General features: G+C 44.6%; 1 protein-coding gene across 4 annotated transcripts in view; it reads left to right on the top strand.

Moving 5' to 3' along the window:
- Window positions 1-5508: 5508 nt before the first annotated feature.
- LOC144702201 (SNF2 domain-containing protein / helicase domain-containing protein / HNH endonuclease domain-containing protein) overlaps window positions 5509-22522 on the top strand; it is a 41845-nt gene continuing 24831 nt past the window's right edge. For 2 of the 4 annotated variants that reach the window (XM_078574153.1, XM_078574154.1), the window contains exons 1-7: window positions 5510-6085; window positions 6604-6960; window positions 7460-7592; window positions 9270-9445; window positions 18886-18959; window positions 19050-19085; window positions 19190-19280. In XM_078574153.1, the coding sequence (XP_078430279.1) occupies window positions 5762-6085; window positions 6604-6960; window positions 7460-7592; window positions 9270-9445; window positions 18886-18959; window positions 19050-19085; window positions 19190-19280 (1191 nt within the window). In that variant the 5' untranslated portion in view covers window positions 5510-5761. Of the gene's footprint in view, window positions 6086-6603; window positions 6961-7459; window positions 7593-9269; window positions 9446-18885; window positions 18960-19039; window positions 19086-19189; window positions 19281-22522 lie in introns of those variants that run through there. The other 2 variants (XM_078574152.1, XM_078574155.1) reach the window with 2 other exon arrangements.

Genomic DNA, 22522 nt, shown 5'->3' on the forward strand with positions numbered 1-22522 from the left:
AAGTATTGACAATGTGATCAGCCAGGAAAAAATAACGATACCACCAGGCACATATCATGATGGGGGAACTTTTAACAATATACTTAAATAATAGCAATAGAATGAGTGCTAGTGGCTTGGGGTAAGAATAAAATTCCACTTGAATATCTGAAATGCATATCTATATTTTGGTGGAAATATCTTAAGCTCAACATCGCCGATCCTCTCTTAACGATATGGACACGATTAACAACTTCAAATGTCTTGGCCAATGATATGTCTATGCGACATATCAGTTTCATCACATTTCACATATCATATATAAATAACTTTTTTTCATCCATACATTAGAATTTTTTTTTCATGAAGACAAAGCTTTTAAAAATAAATAAATAGTTGATCAATCTTAGCTCAACTTTCCCATTTTCAACATGAGCATATAATACCCAATGTAATATTTTAATCATAGAATAATCAGATTGGGATCAAGATCATACCTATTACGACGTATTATTATTAATGATGGTTAAGAATTGGGATCATTGTAGCATTGACCCATTAAAAAATGTTCAAGGAATCACAAAATTTTATCCATCAATGATCCATTCATGGGCTCTGTATTTTCACTTTCCTCATAATTATGTCATCTAGTCATTTTTAAGGACTATTACTGGACTAGATAGATGGATTAGGGACAGCTAGATAGTGATTATTTCACCAGAGATAATCATCTTTACCCTACTTCTAATCATTATGTTGACCAAGATCGTGCTTATGGAGATGTCTCCCACTATGGACCCTAAATAACAGGCATTCACTTCTCATACCATGAGGATGACTATGAGGAGTTCCCTCATTGTGGACACAGTATGGCAATATAAGATCAAGGGCAGCTCAATTACCTCCATCTATTTGAGAAAAATCAACATGACACATGTGGGTTGATAAATCCAAATTTAGGATTTTCATATCATTTTTCTAATGCAGACTTAACCAACAATATTTACAAAAAATTCCACTTAAATACACTATAAATAATATAGGGCAAGTAATGGGTCGATTCACAAAGAGGCAGAAATATAATATCGGAATTTGTCTTGAGCTTGAAATGAAAGCAATGAGTTCACAAATGAGATATATCATTTCTGGGATCTCTCTGGATTTTTAGTTAATTTATATAATTTTATATGATTAAAATTTAATAATAAATACAAATAAGAACAATAGAAAATAATTAATATTAATGTCCCTAATTTTAATTAACACCAGAAATCCCAAAAAAATAGAATTTTTTGGAATTAAATTCACAATTAAAACCACTATAAATAATAAAAATGAGACTTGAACATTTTAAAGAATTTTTTGAATGTTAAAATTACTATAAATCAATTATATTAATTTAATAGAAAATTTCTGGTTTCTTTTAGGTTTTTTAAACACGAAAAAAACCTAATTTTTTTTTTTAAAGTCCAGTTCGACCCAGTAAGACTGGTTCGAACTGATTGACTCCCTCCTGGACTTAGCCAAAAATTGGCTAAACCCTCAGAGATGGAGCGCTCCTTTGTCCGCTAGGGACACTGCTGCGTGCACGCTGGACTTCCAAGTAAAGGGCTGCACTGGTGCATCTGCACTATCGTGCAGCGCACAATAGCGGCGATGATGGGACAGAGGGCCTTCAAGATGTTAAACAAAATGATTTTTTATTGGATTTCAAGAAGTAAAAAGGGAAGAGATGATTTCAGTTCTAGAGAGAGACATGAACAAGTCTAGAGAGAGAAAATGGTCAAAGTAAGTAGATAGAGAGAGAAAATGAAGAAGGGGTGTAGAAGGAGTTTGAGAGGGAATTTGAAGGTGCAAATGGTGGAGATTTTTTATGAAATTTTGAGGCAACAAATTAGGGATATGTACAAAGGTCTAGAGAGATAAAAAGTCTATTACAGAGAGAGAAATTAGGGAAAATAAGTGTTTAGATCGAGAAAGTGATGGATTTATAGGGGAAATGGATAGATAATGATAAGAAAATAGAAATCTAGGTTCGTAAAATCTCAATGCAAGTCTGGCGAGCCCTCAATGCTTCCTATCAAGTCTGTATCCTTCTATTTCACTAGGATCATGCATTTTTCAATGCGAACAAGAGAAGAGATCGAATGAAAACTTCAACAAACTTACATTAAGCAGGCTAAACAACCTGGATTCTGAAAATGCCTTGTCCTGCTGTCCAGCCACTTGCTAGAGTATGTTTAGAATGAAGGGAAATTGGAGAAAAAGAGTATCTTTACATATGAATAATTGCTAAAATACCCCTTTGGGCATTTTCTATTCTCTTTTCTTGCCATTTTGCCACTTTTTCTCCATGGGTTGAGAGCTTCCCCTTGTAATCCTCAGCTTCTTTCTTTGTATGGATTTTGAGAGCCCAATGGGCAGGTCAGATTGTGGCCCATCTACCTCTCATTCCTCTTTTGAATGCCCTCAACACCATTTGATCCTTTCAAGCCCCTACGAGAATCAATAAGCTCCCAAAATTCTCCAACTTCTTAAGAATTGTATCTTCTCATTCTTGTAAATTTTTGCACATTTTGGAACTATAAAACACTCATCAGTAATCAAAATGCTCGACTTCGGAGAAATAACCACAATGTCCAGAAATTGGAATTTATAGCTAAGGCCTAAATATTCATTTAATTCAAACAATAACGTGATAAATTACCATTTAATAATAGCAAAATTATCTAAAATGTATGCAAATAACCATGTATTTATCATGTTATCATGGGTACCATATTTCACCATATGGACATAGTTTTCCTTCCTTCGAGCATGAGAGGAGCCCAGAACAATATCACGCTTTTCTTAGTGAATATGATTCACATGTACCGGAGGAACCCTAGTCAAATCCCACCAAGCAGTCAATGGAGGATATGATGAAGATGATGGAGAAATTGGTACTAATCAGCCATAAAATGACCACTTAATGAATAGACCGGATAAATTAGAATTTCATTGTGTTGGTGAACCATTGATTTAACAATGTCCTGAAAATATTTATCCCTTAGTGTACATGGAGGAGCATGATAAGAGTTTAAATGATCACTACCAGCTCTACAAAAACATGAGGATCAGATGAAGGAATGGGTTGATGAGCCTATGGGTTCTTCTACATTGTTTATTCTTGAAGACCATGGAAATGATGATCTTACTCCTACTGTTGATTCCTCTAAAGAGAGTGAGATACAAGATCATCAAAAGGAGGTAAAAGGAGATTGTGATAAAGGGGAAGATAATGAAGCAACCATGATGCGTTCTCATCCACTTGACTATGAGGAACACAATGCATTTGGATCCCATTCACTATAGAAAGTTGAGCCTAAACCTATGAATTATATTTCACACCATTATAGGAAGTTGACTTGGATTTTCTTCACTGATGTTGTTAGAGGTCAAATACATCTTAACTCTTCATACTTAGTCGAGATACTTTTCATTGGGGTGAAAACATTGACAAAGTCAACTTAAAAATATAAGTATATTCACATGGAGATAGAATTCATCTTATAAAGTTCTATGAAGTCTGGTTGAAGACTATAAATTTAGTGCTTACTGGGACAACCCAGTCAACTCATGAATTCTATTTTCCTAGTTAGGTTTTATTGCTTTCCTGGATAGGACTTGTTCCATTCTAATAAGTGAAGAAGAGTTGCAGGTAGACGAGGACAAAACTTAGATGCTGTGATGGGCATCAACTGCTGGTTTGGTTTAACCCAGTAGATAATTCTATATACATACACATGAGCACCTACCAAGAAGGGGGGAAGGGAGAGCTAATCATAAATAAATAGACATATCAATGTAGCACTTCATTTCGTAGGCAATTTATATCATGCATGACTCTATGAAGGATATATGAGAACATTTAGGAAGATCTAAAATGTAGTAAATTTCGAAAAGAGCAACCTAAGTGATGTGGGACAATGCTGGGGTCCAAGGAGTTTAGGGCTTATATATACCCTTTGGGTGAGGTAAGAACACTTAGTGTTCTAACCAGGCATCTCATGATCCCAAGCTATTGTTTCCACTTTCTCTACTTCTCACCTTACTTGTTCATCACATTCCAAACATAAGTGAAGGAAACCTTCCACTAGGATTTTTAAAGCAAGGTGTAGATTTTGTGCCAATCCTCAGGCACTATTATTATTGACAGAGTGAAGCTCCTTGAGCTTCTGAGGAATACAAAACTTCATCACGGGAATAAGCTGTACGTCTATTAAGGCAACACATGGGTGACAGATAAAAAAAAGTCATTGGAAATAAGGCAGCGCTTTCAATCCCAATAAGGCAAGAGCCATACATAATAAGGCAAAAACCATTGTGTACATGAAGGGCGCTCATCACCAAATGATGCAAAAAACATATACATCGTGCCGCTACTCATGTGTTATGGCCGCTGTCCCTATAGCCATTATGTAGAGGATTGACACCCTTTCTACACTTTTCACCATACTTAGGAGTGGGAAGTGGCTAGTGATTTGTGCTTGAGTTGAGGTGAACTCTATATCTGCTTATACAATACATCTACCTATTAAGTAATTGGAACACCAAAATGTCTGTTTAGAATCACAAAGTTAACGGAAGTAAATACTTGGGGAATACCTCAACTCTTTTACCTGAAACCCTTGTATTTACTTCCACGACACTAAAGGGTAAAAATAAAGTTTGATCCTATAGATTTCCATGACACTAGAATATATTTCACATAGATTCACCACTTGCTTATGACAAAAGTCATTCCTAATTATTCTATTTACAAATTCATAAAACATTTTAGGATCTTGTATTGTCTCTATGCATGCCATTGCTAAGAGACTAGCAATGTTTAAGTAGAGGGGTATTTGACATATTCAAATTCACGCTTGCAATTTATCACTTTGAAGGTTATATGTTGTCTAAATGTTGGAATTACCATACATATTTCTTGATATGTGATCAATAAATTCCATTTCATGCATGAAGCCACATATTATGTAAACTTTCCTATTTTTATGAATTTAACCGCAAACTGAGTACCTTTTCCTCTCATAAGCATTTCATGCAATAGTCTTTGTTCTGAAGATATTTTTTAGTTTATCTAAAATAGAGTCCTAGTAAGTCCTTTCATCATTCCATTTCTAGACATGTATGAGAATGTTGTTAGGTCTCACCATGAGTTGATCAAAGTCAAAGTGCATCAATTTTTAATTGACTAAGCCGTGTAAGAATTGATATTTTTTTAATATTAATCAAGTCATAAACCTAAGCATTTTCACTGAATGCCTTGAGCTTTAATCTTCATTATTGAAAGGTAAAATAAGGATGGCTCCTTAAACATTGATTCTGATGAACATTGCCACTGTTCTTCAAAGGGAAGCATTAAGATACAACGGTGGCAATGCCATTCATTCACATGGTAATAAGCAATAACTAGAGACAAATACATGATTAAGCAAATGAATTTGAGAACTAAAAGATATCAAGAGCTGCTAGATATGGCAGGGCGAGTGTGCGAAGTATACCCATAAATTAATGCGAATACCAGGAATTATACTCATCCATAAGCATGTTAACAAATACCAAAATTATAATTTGAGGAAATTGTCATGAATGCTACAAATCAACCCAAATCGCCAAGAACTATTCCCACGCTTTTGGGTTACGACGGCGGGAATCAGTATTTCAAAAATTCTTCTGCCATTGTTGTTACACGGAGTAGATGTTCTTCTGGTGCCCTCGTTTCTGGGTAGAATCGTAGATGGAGATCACTGAAGAGCAGAGGAAGAGAGCTGAAGCCAACAGGCTTGCAGCTCTGGACAAAAGGAGACGGCTCGAGGGCATGGCTAGGGGTCAAGGAGAATGGACGCTGTCCAAATGCCAAGGATTGCCTGTTCCTCTGCACAGTGGGTGTTCTACTATCTCTTCTGCGCAGGGGAACAAACCTCCTTTAAGCAATCGATTTGCTGTTTCTATGGAGATATGCTCCCCCGAAGAATTTTCTGTCACTCCTAAGCCACTAACGGGTTTCCCTTTTCCCGGAGAAGCAGAGTGTGTTAGGGAATTAAAAACTATTCTCTCCGATGTGAGCTTCTTTTGCCGCAATGTGTTTGCTGTGCTTTGTTTTTTTTTTGTTCATTGGATCGTTTTGATCGCCTGAATTAACTTCAGGGGAGTTGATTTCTACGCTAAAGCTGTTTTATATTTTTGGTGGGTTAACCAAATTTAACGATCATTGGCCTCTCTTTTTCGCTCACCTTTCTTTCGTTATGCTGAACAAATGAACATCTTTGCCTAATATTCAAGAGTATTGCACTTCTTTCCTTCTACATGTTTTCTTCCCCAAGACTAAATTGTATGGTTGTCTCTCTAAACTTGGTGAATTCAGATGGACACTTTGTATTCAGTACAAAATGAAATAGATTTTGATGATTCCGCAATTCTATTTCAAAGGTGAATTTGAATTGACGTGTATATTAGTTTTCCCACCAAATTTACCGCGTTCAAATAGCGGGATAATCCTAAAAAGGAATGCATTAGTGTCGTTACTTCTCTATGTAGGGGACCATTATCCTAATTGCCTCTTTTAAAAAAATATTTCAGGTCCCTCCTTTCTGCTATGTTGAAGTTATGGGCTGCAGACAATCTATCATATACAAATTGCAAGATTACCATTTTATATTGAGTCACCTAAAGATGTTAAGACTACAATTATACGAAGTTCCATTTGTAACGTTAACTGCTATTGAGAAATCTTCGTCTCATTCTTCTGGGGATCGTTGGGCAGCAAATAGGGCGCCTCACTTATCAGAGGATGAAATTAACGTGTTGCTTTATCGGCTTCCTAAGACACTCAGGAATGCACTGCTACCATTCCAGCTCGAAGGTGTGAGGTTTGGCCTCAAGCGTGGTGGGTGCTGTCTTATTGCAGATGAAATGGGACTGGGGAAAACTATCCAGGTAGTGCATCGTGTTCACGTCAATGTCGGGGTAGCATATAAATTATCACCACCCACTTTGACTGTCTCAATCATATGATCTCATGGATTCAAAACTTCTTACGTGTTTTGTTAGATCCTTTGAATTATTTTTCTTGATAGTAGTTACCCCTTGACGGTTTCTGCATGAAAGGGTCTCACTTTTACCTGATGGAGCCCAGTGATAGAATGAACCCATAAATGGGTAAAAATGAATTTTGATGTAATGGGTCAACCATTACCGTCAAAATTTTGTAATCTTCAAAATTTTCATATTTGTTGTTCTTTCGTGGATGATTAGCCATGATACGTCAATGCATTTTTAAATTGAGTCGACAATAGTTTTTCTGATTTGGATAGTCTTCGTTTTGATGCTACATCATTTGGATTATTATTATATTACATGCCAAAATATTATGCTTTAAATTTGGTTTTCGAGAGTTTTTTCTCATTCAAACCTAATGTCGTTAAAATTTATTCAGGCAATAGCTATTGCTTGCTGCTTTCTAGAGGAAGGCCCCATTCTAATCGTTTGCCCTGCTATATTGCGCTTTTCATGGGCTGAAGAATTGGAACGTTGGCTTCCGATTTGCTTACCAGCTGACATCCATCTGGGTATTTTGGTTCAGCTATTATCATGTTATCTCATCCCGTTTATCAACACTTTCTATTGCCTTTTGAATAATCCAAATTGTTTTTGGTTTCTCCCATATTCGTTGTCTTTTTGCCTGATGCTCCAAAGTAATTATTCTGGAACCACAAAATGCTATCAAATCAAAAAATCTTTGGAATTATTTACAAGTTTGATGCCCGTGATATATTTCATTGATTGTATCAACAGTAATGCCCACCTTTCTTCTTCCTGTCTGCCCATGATTTTTTGAAAACTACAGGCATATAATAATTTTCAGCCATCAAAGGACACCTTTAATCCACAGTCAACATTTCCTTTGGCCTAAAGCTTAGAACTCTTACTTTGCATTGGATTGTGCAACCACCTGCTGTTTTTTCTTCTCCATGTCAAAATGTTAGCTCCAACAAATGAAATGTGTTAAATTCAGCTCAATGATGCTCCTATCTCTGGTTGGCAGTAGACAAAGAGTGCGGACGGCTAGGGTTTGAATGAGCCAAAAAAGTCGCTTTTCCATTACTCCATGGGGGCTTAAATACCAGCTAAGATTATGTGGACCCCACACTTACAAACACAGTCACGTGCTTAAAAACATGGCATGGTCACCATACTTTGACTGTATCCCATCTCTTTTATCAAGCCAAGTAATGCTTTCTTCTATTTGCATACCATATTCCTCTAGGTAGTCAGTATATAACCTTCTGGAGGGATATGTACACTTCATCATATGATAATGAATTCTTTGCATCAAACTGATGGATCTCCCAATTTAAGTGCGCTGCCAAGGAAATTAAGTTTCAGACGGTGTTGAGTTAGGCTACTGGGACCATATGAAGTTGGGTAAAGGCCTTTGTCACGAGTCTTTCTTGTACTTCTAATGTCCCGTCTGATTTATATTTTCAGGTAATGTGCCGCAAATGAGTTCTAAATTTGATTGTGTATAACAGGTTCTTTCATCCTGTTGATAATGAACCAAATTTGAGATTCATTTTTTAGAACACCCTCATCTAGAGATGCTCTGTAAATAATTTCTCAAAGATGGAAATGGAAACCAATCTGGAACGATAGCTTTGTTCAGCACCCAGTAATCAACACATAAGCAACCAGGAGTTATTCTTCATCTTTTCCGGAATGGTTGGGGGAAGGACCAATCTGGTACTTATGTATTTTACATTCGCATATATCATTAGCTTCAGGTTAATCATTGATCTTGGGTGATCTTCCACATTTTCTCAAAAAAAGTACAATTATTCATTCCTCGTTCCCACTCAAAAATGAAGATGAGCTGGGCTTTTAAAATGTGCCTCTCTTTGATACCATGTCAAATTCCACAGTGGAGCCTGATTCTTTTCCGCTCTGGGTCACCACTTCCAACGGGCTTGATCATAGTCTCGAGTGATAACATCTATTTGTTTATTTCAAAAATGAGATTATAAATACAGGATACAAAGTAGTGGCCTTGACTCAATTCAAACCCCAGAGTATCCGTTAACCCAACATGTCTTCATATGCGTAGTTTCCAATGATTCTCTACATTTTATTTTGTATCAGCCTTAGACTTCACTCATGTTATGAATTCATCCAAATATTTTTGATTCTTTGCCTTCATTGGTTTTTTTAGTTTAGATTTATGATCTTTCTCATTTTTAACCATTTTGCAGTATTTGGTCACTTAGACAAAATTGATCGCTTACCTCAGATACCAAAGTTTGTTGTCATATCTTATACTATGCTACATCGCATCCGGAGGAGCATTCTATGGCAGAAATGGTCACTTATGATTGTTGATGAATCACATAATATCCGTTGCACTAAGAAAGCTGTTGAGTCTGAAGAGGTATGCACATACTTTTGTTATAAGATAGTCACGTGTTTTTAGAGAGCCGATTGAGATCTTACATTTCTTACCTTTTGGGGGCATAATTTTGTTTTGAGGGAATATTTACTATTTAGTTCCGTGGTTTGTACCAGTTGAAAGCAGTACTTTCAACTTGAGGTTGACTCATGTCTATATTATAAAGAACCATATATTTGATACAGATACTGTAACAATCTGATACGCCCCCGATACGGACCTATCGGCGACGAGTCAAAGAGCCAAAGGATCCATCGTCACTGGAAGCCACTAATGGACCAGGAGCGAGCCCATCGGAGGAGACGGCCCAAGCTGGAGGCGGGAGCGGGGATTAGGGCTGCTCGTTCTCCCTCTCACCCTCTCCTCATTCTCCCTCTCGCCCTCTCCTCATTCTCCGGCTCGCCCTCTCCTCGTTCTCCCTCTCTCGCCCTCTCCTCGTTCTCCGGCTCGCCCTCTCCTCGTTCTCCCTCTCGCCCTCTCCTTGTTCTCCGGCTCGCCCTCTCCTCGTTCTCCCTCTCGCCCTCTCCTCGTTCTCCCTCTCGCCCTCTCCTCGTTCTCCCTCTCGCCCTCTCCTCGTTCTCTCTCTCGCGCTCCCCTCGACCTCTGGGGGGATCCCGGTTCTCTCTTTTTTGGGTTGTTTATCACGACTCCCCGGGCACCCTTATTTCCTCGTAGGGGAGGTTTGCCACTCCGGCAACTCCTTGCTTGTACTCACGGGGAAAGTGGGAAGGTGGGGAAACATTGACGGTGTTGCTACAATTTTTGGGAAGTCAAGTTTATTTTCTCTCGTCCTCTTCTCTCCGGCTGAGTCGGGTCTACCACAATCATAGCAATATTTTCTAGTAACTGCTGGTTTGTCATGATTGGATTGTTCATAAACATCCTATGTTTTCTTTCAAAAAAATAAACATCCTTTGTCGCTGCTCTTTGCAAATTTCAGCGTATTCATGTTGGGATGGGTTGGCTACCACTTAACTTTAACTTAGGATGGACCCAAGTCAGTTGGGGGACCCTCTTGGGTTCCTTCCTCCCCCCAAAGAATGTATGTTGAAGTCTCCCCTCACATAGCTGGATACGATTTCCAATGATCACTGGACGCAATAGCAGGGGCACTTCTTTGTAATGTGATTTACTTCCTTTTTTAATTTTTCCAATGCTAAGGTCCTACAGCTGCTTGTGGGAGGTACTTTCATTAGGTGCTCTCGAAATTTCTTTTGCAGAATTAAAAGATAGAAATTCTCTAGTTATAGTTCTCCTACCCACTGATCATAAAAGGGCCAGTAGGAGGTGGCCCATCTTCAAGGAGCTTCGTTTTCAAAATCAAGAAGTAGCTTCATCTGTTGCCCTTCTGAGAGTGATCTGAATATAGTGGTGCCACATGAGGAGGTTCTAATCAATAAAGATAAATGTTAGTGAGAGACTAGCTACTATGGGCTAATGGGCCCTATTCTATAAGCCCATTAGCCCATCTATCCTTCTCTCTCTTAGGGTATACATACCCACCTATGTACTCAGTTATGTGCATGTTATTATCTTCCTCTTTCCTTCCACAACATGGTATCAGAGCTCCAGAGCTCCTCACCTAGGGTTTGACATCGCCCGCACATCGCCGCTGCCGCTCTTGCAGCAGCAGCCACGCCGCCGCAGCGCGCAGCAGCACATCGCCGCCGCGCACGCGCCAGCAGCCCGCAGCCGCCAGACGCCGACGCCGCGCGCCCGCGCGCCGCCGCAAGACGCGCCGCAGCCCTAGCCGCGCGCTCGCCGCAGCCGCCGCCGCTGCCGCGCGCGCCGCAGCCGCCCGCCGCCGCGCGCCGCGCCGCCAGCCGCCCGCGCGCGCCGCCACGCCGCGCGCGCCGCGCCGCCGCGCGCCACGCGCCGCAGCCCTAGCCGCAGCGCGCCTGCGCCGCAGCCGCCGCCGCCGCGCGCGCCGCAGCTCCAGCGCAGCGCGCCACGCCGCAGCCGCCAGCCGCGGCATACGCGCGCGCGCGCAGCCTAGCCGCGCAGCGCCGCCGCGCCACAGCCTAGCCGCAGCGCGCGCGCGCAGCCGCCAGCCGCAGCCAACCGCCGCCGCCGCCACGAAACCAACATGCCGTTCACTGAGACGGCTTCGCCGAGAGGCCCTTGTCCTACAAGGTGGCCCATCCGCTCCCATCGGTCCCGGAGGTGACACTCCTACGGGGCCCGAATCTCCTTCAGTGGATGCGCTTTGTCGAAACCGCCCTGAAGGCACGTCAGCTCTTCAAGCACTGCACTGAAGAGCCCCTTACAGTCGACCACCCACACCATGCGGCGTGGGACGTTGAGGAACAGTTCGTCCTCGGCTGGCTGTATGCGTACACCCTGGCTCCCGACTTCCGCGACCGGTTTCCGCATCAGAAAACGGTCAAAGGATTCTGGGATCAGGCGCGCTCCTTCTGTGGCCGGGACAACGACTGGTGGCGCCTTTATGCTCTTGCATGTCAGGCCAGCAATCTCCGTCAGGGGACGCTGACCATCTCTGAATATGCACTTGCCCACAAGAAGATGTGGGATGAGGTGGACTATTATCTTCCACCCGACGACCCGACGTCGAAGACGTACCAGAATGTGCTCCTCTTGCGGATCATGGGCTTCCTCAGCGGCCTGAACCGCGAGTATGATGACATCCGTCGTCGTGCTTTGCACCGGAAAGAAGGTCCACCTGCTCTTGAGGAATTGGTGAAGGAGCTCCAAGAGGAGGAAAGTCACTTTCTCCTCCATGGGACTCCCTCCTCCGGTCCTCCGGGCGAGTCGACCGCCCTGCTTTCTGCCCCCACCGCGTCTGCACTTTCTTCCGGCGGCAAGCCCCCGGCGATCCTCCCTACGCTCACATCCGCTGCTCCACCAGCTGGGACGGCGGTTTGCTCATACTGCGGCAAACCGAGCCACGGGAAGAACAAGTGCAAGAAGCGCCTGAATGATTGGAGAAAGAAGAAAGAGGCCGCCGACGGCAAGGCCATGGTGGCCCAGTCTGACTCATCCTCCGCTAGCGCCTCCTCAGTGACCATGGATCAGCTCCAAGCAGATTTGGCCCGACTTCGTGACCATATGGCAGCCCTGCAGAATCCATCCACGGCTTACTTTGGTGGTTTTGGTGCGTCTTCCACTCCTTCCCCTTTCGATGAATGGTACTGTGGTCATACGGCTTTTCACTCTCCTGTCGTCTCCGATACTACTTGGGTCCTTGACTCGGGGGCCACCGAACATATGACCCCGAGTAATGCCTGGTTCGTGTCCTACGAGCGGCATCAGGGTGGCCGTACTGTTCTCGCGGCAGGGGGTGGACGTCTTCGTGTGGCTGTCATCGGGGCAGTCTATGTGGACGGTCTTGGTGTGGTCCACAACGTCCTGCATGTTCCCGACCTGCGGGCAGTTCTTATGTCTCCATAGCGTTTAGTTGATGCCGTCTCCTGTTCATTCCACCTCAGGCCTGACGGTATGTTTCTGTCTGACAAGATGGGCCGGACTACACCGATTAGGCGGGAGAATGGACTGCTGCTGCTGGATGACGGAGGCCGCTCCCAGTGCTTCATGGTGCACCGGACTCTACTCTCTGCGGCTGAGCAGTGTCGGGGTCGTCTTCTGATGGAGCATCAGCGCCTTGGACACCCCCCTTTCTCTACTTTACAGCGTTTGTTTCCGTCGTTATGTTTGGGCGTGGACCTCAAGACTGTGATTTGTGAAGCTTGTCAGTTGGCCAAGCATCGTAGATCCTCTTTTGCTTCCTCTCCGTCTCACACTACGACCCTGCTGTTCCGCGTCCACAGTGATGTATGGGGGCCGGCCCCACAGCCTAGTCTGAAGGGGCACCGCTACTTCCTACTCTTTGTGGACGAAGCTACCCGCTATACGTGGGTTTACCTTCTGACTGCGAAGTCGGAGGTTGCGCAGAATGTTCGACATTTTTGCACCATGCTCCAGACGCAGTTCGGTCGCGGCATCCAGCGTTTTAGGTCCGACAATGCTCGGGACTTCTTCAACGCTGACCTCGACTCTTTCTTTGCCGACCGGGGCATTCTCCACGAGTCCTCCTATGTGGCCACCCCCGAGCAGAATGGCATGGCTGAGCGGCGGATCGGCTATGTTACCTCGACAGCGCGCCGCGTTGCTGTTGGACTCGGCGCCTAGGCGTTTTGGGGCGATGCGGTTTTGACGAGTACTCATCTCGTTAACCGTATCCCCACCCGCTCCTGGAGTTCTCCAGCCCCTTGGACCGGATGACTGCGGCCTGCCCGGACGCGTTCCTGAGGACGGCGCTCTTGCCTCGTATCTTCGGCTGCACGGCCTACGTCCATGACTCTTCTCCGACGCGCACAAAGCTTGATGCTCGCGCCCTCAGGTGCGTGTTCGTGGGTTACTCTTCCCTCCAAAAAGGGTATCGGTGTTACCATCCGCCCTCTCGGCGTTTCTTCATCTCGGCAAACGTCACCTTTGCCGAGCATGAACCCTACTTTGGGGACTGTTCTACCTCATCACGCCTTCCGCTGGATGAGGCTCCTTCGGCCCCCCCCTTGGGGCCCCGTCTGATCGTGGAGTCTACCACCACCACACCACCCTCCTCCCTCCATGATCTCTCTCCCCTTGCCTCCTCTTCCTCAGTTCCCCCTGCGGGGTCCTTGGACGTGTCCTCCACTTCGTCTTCGTTTCCTGCCCCTCCCCCCTTGGCAACTCCTCCTCTCCCATTGGTCTCCGGTTCACCATCCTCGTCCCCTCCCGGTGAGTCGCCCTTGTCACCTGTTCGTGACCAGCCCTCGTCTCCATCCAACTCATCTTCCCCTCCTACCGCCGACATACACTCCTCATCCGGTGTGTCGTCTCCTGCTCCTCCCGGGGAGTTCCCCCTTGCTTCCGCTCCTCCTTCTGTCGATGGTGACGATCAGTTGGGATGGCCTATTGCTCTACGGAAAGGGGTCCGTCAGTGCACTAAGGCCTCCCTATACCCTCTCTCTCATTTTATCTCCTTTGACCGGTTGAGTCCTCCCTACCGGTCATTTCTTTCCCACATCGAGTCCGATCCCGTTCCTCGTCGCTTAGCCGATACTCTCGCCTCTCCTTGGAAAGCGGCGATGGATGAGGAGATGCAGTCTCTCCTCAAGAACCACACGTGGGATGTCGTTCCACTTCCCCCTGGCAAGAGGGCTGTGGACTGCAAGTGGATCCACGCCAAGAAGCATCATGCGGACGGGACTCTCGAACGCCTCAAGTCTCGGCTTGTGGCTCGGGGGTTCACTCAGTCCTATGGCGTAGACTACTTCGAGACGTTCTCACCAGTGGCGAAGATGGAGACTGTCCGTCTTCTTTTGGCTCTTGCAGCCCATTTCCACTGGACCATCCGCCAGTTCGACGTCAAGAATGCCTTCTTGCATGGCGATCTGACGGAAGAGGTATACATGCAGCAGCCGCCGGGCTATTCTCTCGGCCCCCCCGGTCACGTGTGCCGCCTGCGGAAGTCTCTCTATGGACTCAAGCAGTCTCCGCGCATGTGGTTTGGGCGGTTCTCCTCCGTTCTGAAGACCAAAGGTTACACTCAGAGTAATAGAGATGCCTCCCTCTTCTTCCGTCACAGCCCGACCGGGATCTCCATTCTTGTCGTGTACGTCGACGACATCCTCATCACGGGGTCTGATGCTGCTGAAGCTGTCCGCCTGAGCGCCGCCTTGGCTAAGGAGTTTGAGATCAAGGCCCTCGGCCTTCTTCGCTACTTCCTTGGTCTCGAGGTGGCCTACTCTCCTCGTGGGATCTTCGTCTCACAGCAGAAATACACCGTCGACTTACTAGCACTGACTGGGATGACCGATTGTGCGCCGGTGAGCACTCCCATTGATCCCAACGTCAAGTTGGGCAAAGGGGAGGATTCACCACTGACGAATTCCCACCGGTATCAGCAACTGGTGGGGAAACTCCTCTACTTGACGCACACTCGGCCTGACATCGCCTTCGCCGTCAACTTGCTCAGTCAGTTTATGCATTCTCCCCGGGAGGTTCACCGTCAGGCCGCCCACCGGGTTCTTGCGTACCTGAAGGGCTGCCCCGGCAAGGGCCTGCTCTTCCCTCTCAGTACTGACCGGACCGTCAAAGTATACACTGATGCTGACTTCGCCGGTTCCGTTGTGGATCATCGGTCTACCACGGGCTACTGCACGTTTTTTTTGGCAGTCTTGTCAGCTGGAAAAGCAGCAAGCAGGACAAAGTGTCCCGTTCTAGTGCCAAATCCGAGTACCGCGCACTCGCCGATGGGGCCTCCGAGGGCCAGTGGATCTATGGCATCCTTCACGATCTCCGCGTGGAATACGCCGGCCCGATTCACTTCTACTGCGACAACAAATCGACGATCGCGTTGGCCAAGAACCCTGGACAACAGGTACGTATCAAGCACATGGAGCGCAACCGCTACTTCTTCAAGGAGCGAGTCGACGAAGGGATCTTTGACCTTGATTTTGTTGCCTCCGCCGACCAGGCAGCGGACGTCCTCACTAAGGGCCTCTCCCGCCCACTTCTTCAACGTGCCGTCTCCAAGCTCGGCATGGAAGATATCCATACTTCGCTTGGGGGGGGGTGTTAGTGAGAGACTAGCTACTATGGGCTAATGGGCCCTATTCTATAAGCCCATTAGCCCATCTATCCTTCTCTCTCTTAGGGTATACATACCCACCTATGTACTCAGTTATGTGCATGTTATTATCTTCCTCTTTCCTTCCACAAAGATAAAAGGAGCCAGAACCTGCTGATGGTATTAGCATCTATCAAGGATTCAGAAAGGAAAACCTTAAGTGCATTACTTGAGAATACTGGCTATTTTACCAGCTACATACGCAATGCGCAATGCGGCACAATGCACAATACAAAATTCTCGGACTTTCTGCCGAGGAGGCATAATGCGCAAGTGCTCTTGGCACACCTAGAGGGTCAATCCCAATGAGCTATTTGGGTCTTCCGTTGACGGGAAGATGTAGTTTAAATGCAGAGTGGCAGCCAGTGATTGAGAAGGTGGAGAGGAGATTGGAAGGCTGGCAGAATAGAGTGCTATCAAAAGGGGGTCGCCTGGTGCTACTGAGGTCGGTACTCTCAGCAATCCCAGTTTTCTATCTTTCGGTCTTTAAGATGCCAACAGGTGAGAAAAACACTCGGATGGATTGGTGAGAAGGTTCTTTTGGGGAGGCAATGAACATGAAGAGCGCAAGGGGGTGCCTCTGGTCTCGTGGAACATAGTATGTAGACCCGTGAAACAGGGGGGTTTGGGGATCCTCCACCTGGAATCCATGAATTTGGCATTATTGACCAAATGGGTGGTAAGACTTGCATCAGCAGAAGAGGGCCTGGTCTTGAAGGTCCTGAGGGACAGATATGGCTCAGAGATTGATTGGGAGAGTTGTTGGGCAAAAAACTCAAGGGGAGTCTCCATTTTGGCAGGGTCTACATCAAGCCATACAGTGTATCCGGGGGTTTTTTGACGCCAAATTAAGAGATGGTGCTGATTTTCGTTTCTGGACAGATAACTAGTCCAATAAGGGCATCTTAAAACTAGAATTCCCAAGACTTTTTGCACTGGCTCAGAACCCTCACGCTACCGCTTGTGAGTGTTGGGATGGAGCTTGAACCCCAACCATGACAGGGGCCTTATTGGAGCCACGGTTTTTGGAGTTTACGAGGATGCAACAAGTCCTCCATCTTATCCCGGTGAGGGAGTCATGTGATGGATGGGTGTGGCAAGGGACATCTTTTTCGGTTAAAGAGGCCTATATGAAGATCAGAGGGGAAGCGTTGGAGGATTCAGCAATCAGCACCACATGCTCCATGTTGATGAAACAAAAAATCCCTCTCTAGGTGAGGCTCTTCAGCTGGTTGTTGAGGTGGCGACGTTTGGTTACAAGAGTCCTATGCAAGAGATGGGTCCTGACGGCTTCCACAGAGTGCACTATGTTCGCGAGAGATGATGAAACTGCTCCGACTTATTCTTCACATGTCCCTTCGCCCAGGGAATATGGGCATTGCAACAGTTGGCGGGGTGAATGTGTCCTCCGATGAGGCATTTTGGGCCTCAGCTGGTGATGGAAGATACAGGAGCAAGCTGGATTGGGGGAGACTCCTCACGGTGCTCTGGGCAACATGGCTGCACCGTAATGAAGTGGTATTCAAGGGAAGAAGGCTTCCATGGATAATGTTATTCAGGACGTTAGGGCGCTAATACTTTTTTGGTTTGGAGAGAGGTGAAGGGCAGACCATATTGGTCAGTTTGTATGTGGATTGTACACAGCTTCACATTTTAGTAGCATCAGGTTGGCCGCCCCTCCGGGTAGTCTTCCTTATTTTCTTCAAAAAAGAAAATATCCCAGCTACATACGACCATTCTGATTCGATCACTAGTGATCACATTAAAGGAAATAAGATATTAACATCAACGGCTTAGGTGATGAAATCCCGTATTGGGCCTGTATTCTTCTTGCCTAATACAGGTTATATGAGAAATAGAGCACAAACACTGGTCTGGATGAGAGTATTTAACACCATTGATCAAGGGTTTGTCCATAAGGATGACTGGCTGTTGAACTATAGGAGCGAGTTAGAGGAAACATGTTGGATGAGTCCCTATCCAACAGGCAGTGGAATACAATCCACACAGTTAACGAAGAAGCCATCTGCACAAGTCAGAGTCAAATACTCAAGTTAGTCAGGCAAGCATAGGAGTTAGTTAATGCAGATCAAGATGACGAACAATGGAGGGTGTGGCAACATCAGTCAGCAAGTGATTGCATGGCTCAAGACTGAAGCCTACTTGAGGACAGGCCTTGTAGAAAACAATCTCACGAGCTGTAACTTGGTGATTTTTGATGACTGTAAGTTCAAAGTTATTGGCAAGGAGACATAGCCTGGTTGGTAAAAGATAGAGACCCAAGCCTGGAAACAGAAACACTATAACAAGCTTGAAGAAGTTGATCGCCCATCTTCAGAGAGCCCATTGCTTGCCAAAGCCTTAAGATGATACCAACAACAAACAAGCCGACGTTAAGTTTAAAGTACAACACACAGCTTTTCTTGGTCTTATAACTCAATAAGTCCTCTGATTGAAGTTTTTGCCTGTTAAAAGATGTTTTGAATGTACACCATTGTTTCACATGCCTAAGGTGAAATCAGTGTATTCTATGACCTGAAAAGAAAATGACGCCGGCTGACCTAAAACTTGACAAAATTTTCAGTTCTTTCTATTGTGGTAGTTATTGGGGAATTCAGCTGTGTTTCTATCATAAAGTTTGCTTAAATTTACAGTTGTTTCCTAGAAGTTTGGTTCAGTCATCTTATTGAGGCATGTCTTGAAGATTTTGTTGCCCTTGTGAATTTTGTCGGTAGCGACTGACCTTTTGTCTTGTCATGGATGCTAATTCATTTTTTCCTTTTATGTACCTCAGACAAAAGCTGTTATTGATGTCGCATCAAAAACTGAAAGAATTGTACTGCTTTCCGGAACTCCATCCTTGTCAAGGTCACTTCTGTCTTGAATTTCAGTTAAGTGATGTACTTTGTTTACTTTTGGCATTCTGATTTTCTTGTGTAATTTCCTAGGTAATAATAGGCCTTATGACATATTTCATCAGATAAACATTCTGTGGTGAGTTTACATTCTCTGAAGTACTTTTAAAGTTTTCTAATATGCAAAAAGAAGCACTGTATTCTCTCCATCTGGTCACGAAGCTTTTCTTCTTATTGCCTCAGGCCAAACTTACTTGGAAGAGACAAGTATGAATTTGCCAAGAAATATTGTTCTATGAGATTTGTCAGGGGCCATCAGGGAAGAATTTATAAGGTACTATGTGCTATTTTCTCTCTTGGCGTTACATGGAATTTCTAATTTTACATCGGCTGGTTTGTATAGAGTTTCATGCTCTTTTTCTTCGTTAAATATTGCAGGCATCTATCCCTGTATTGACATGTACTCAAACTCTACTACATTCCTCACATCACTGTGCATGATTTATAAGGAAAGAGTACAAATTTAATGACAAAATTGATCTCCGCTGGGGAAATCTCTGGTGATGACCAAGGCTCCAGGCAGCTCCTTCCTGTTTTGTCGGCTAGGGCTTGAAACAAACATGAAAAGCTCTTTTAATTTTCAGATGGGTGCCTGCTTTTTATACTGGTCTCATTACAATGGGCCTGGCCCCCATTGCTGAAGTGATTTATTTTCTAAGTGGGAAATAAATTACTTAACGATTGTGTGACATAGACATCCAATTATTCGAGATATTCCCACAGGGGAATATTCCACTTAAGCCTGTTTAAATTAAGATAAGGATGTGTGGGCCACTTACAAATTAGATGTTTGAAGGGAATGTGGATCCCTCTTAACATGAGACCCACCTACAACTTGAGAGAGAAGGGCACACCTTATATTTATATCTAAATGCAGAATTTTTGTGTCTTACGGTACCAATATGACAATGCCAAAGAAATAAGTTATGAAATAGGAGTTAACAGCCATTGCAGAAGTAAGGACAGTGCCCAAGTGCAGGTGCACATGACAAATAAAGAAAGGGAATAACTAACTTCTCCCTGAGGACAGAGAGTGTAAATAATGGGGCAGAGGTAGGAATAAGGTGTCAAAGAGAATAATGCACGGCTGCAAGGCTGCATTCAGCAAAGAGCTCTGCAGGCAGCAACTCTGGGAGGGAACAGAATCCAGGGTGATCAAGGGAGGTGGAGGCGGTTTGTATAATGTGGTGGGTAACATCGACTACTCAAGTAAGAAATTGATTATTGAATTTTTCTCTGGTTTTTGGGCCTTTATACGTTTTCTTTAGTTGTTTATCTTCATGAGGCATGATAGACAAGCAGAAACAGAAACTATAAAACATGCAAGAGCAAAGCATGAGGCATGAACACTGAAGATGTGTTTGGATGCTTGATATGCACATGTATCATCTAGTCCAGTTTTTAACGTGAACAACCATTTTCTGTGTGACAACAGCTTTAGATGATGGGGTATGGACCAGTTGCCAGGTGTCATTGCCTTGCGTTGCTTGCATTTCCATTTCCATGGGCACATGACGATCAGAATACCAAAGATTTCCAGACAGAGACCACATAGTATTCACATCAGATAAAATCCAAACGAGAAAAAAGTAAACCAGGGACAAACAAGAGTTATTCTTAATATTATAGAAGAAATGCTCGGAGCTGGATTGGGAGTGGCATGCGATTTGAGTTTGAGGGGAGTGTTTGTTTTGGTGTGGCATGAGACAAGTCTTCCATATATACGCGGGATTTTTTCAACACCAAACTCGGAGGTGACTCTGTTTTTAGATACTGGTTAGACACTTGGTTGTCTAGAGGCACCATGCAGGCAGAGTTTCCAAGGCTTTTTGCCTTGCACAGAATCCTCATGCCATAGTCAGAGAATGTGGGATGGCACATGGAGCACAATCTTTGAAGGGGCTTTGTCGAATCAGAGGGTTGAGGAATTGATGGTCATGCAATAGGGCATATACACCTATGTCCTTCTCTGTCTGGGATGTTTACACAAAGCTCAGCTACAGACAGATAGTGGGAGGACCAAGGGCTATCCTCGCGTGTCACATCATATGGAAACGATATACCCCCCTTAAGGTGAAGTTCTGTTGTTGGTTGCTCCTTTGATGAAGACCAGTTACGAAGGTCGTTGGGAAGAAGTGGCTCCTGTCGGCCGAATGTGTTATGTGAGCAATTGGCAAAGAAGACTGTGTCAATCCCTTCAAATGGTCATTTGTCTGAGCGTTGTGGACCCACCAGCCAACCACAAGGGTGAATGTCTCCTCAGAGGAGGCCTTTTGGGACTGTACAGGGGTGGTGCCCTTAGGGCCAAGAGGGGCATAGGCAACCTTTTGCGGGCATGGGTGATCTTAAAAGAAAAAGGTTCACACTCTTTTTTTTTTGAAGAAGAAGATAAGGAAGACCACCTGAAGTGGTGGCCAACCTGATGCTATTAAAATATAAAGACGTGTACAATCCATATAGAAAATGGCCAAAATGGTCTGTCGTTCACCTCCCTCCAAACCAAAAAATAGTAGTGCCTTAATGTCTTGAATGGCATTCTCCACAGAAGCCATCTTCCCCTTGAATGCCACCTCATTACATGCAACCATATTGCCTACAGCACCACAAGGAGTATCCCCCAATCCAGCATGCTCCTGTATCTACCATCACTAACTGAGGCCCAAAATGCCTCATCAGAGGACACATTCTCCCCCACCATCTGCTGTGATGCCCATAGTTCCTGGACGAAGGGACATGTAAAGAATAGGTGGGAGCATTATTCATCATCCCTGGCGCACATAGGACACTCTGTGGAAGCCATCGGGACCCATCTTTTGTGCAAGACTCTTGTAACCAGTCCTCGCCTCAACAACCAGCTGAAGAGCCTCACCTTGAGAGGGACTTTTTGTTTCATCAACGTGGAGCATGTGGCGCTGATTATTGAATCCTCCATCGCTTCCCCTCTGATCTTCATATATGCATCCTTAATTGAAAAAGATGTCATTCGTGACACCCAACCATCATGTGACTCATTCGACGGGCTGAGATGTAGGAGGGTCTGTTGCATCCCCATCAGCTCCTCAAATCATTTTCTGTGATAAGGCCCCTACCAGAGCAAAAATTCTGTCCCATCACTCACAAGCCATAGTGTGTGGGTTCAGCACCAGCGCAAAAAGTCTTGGGAATTTAGTTTTAGGATGCTTTTATTGGTCTAATTATCTGTCCAGGAATGAAAACCAGCACCATCTCCCCATTTGGCGCCAAAAACCTGCGGATATGAGATATGGCTTGATGTAGATTGAGCTCCAGCCCATCTGCCTGAAGACCAGGTCCTCCTCTGCTGTCCCAAGTCTTTCCACCCAAACCAACAATGCCAAATTCATGGATTCCAGATGGACGATTCCTAAACTGACATGCAACGATTCTTCTCCAAGCAATATCAGAGAAAGAAAAGAAAGCACATGTGGGAAGTCGTGATAGGACTCAGCACGTGCAGAACCAATATAAATAAGGAGGAAGCGGGAAAAGCATTTTTCA

Source organism: Wolffia australiana, chromosome 4 (assembly GCF_029677425.1).
Source record: "Wolffia australiana isolate 7733 chromosome 4, ASM2967742v1".
In the NCBI taxonomy this organism is placed as follows: domain Eukaryota; kingdom Viridiplantae; phylum Streptophyta; class Magnoliopsida; order Alismatales; family Araceae; genus Wolffia; species Wolffia australiana.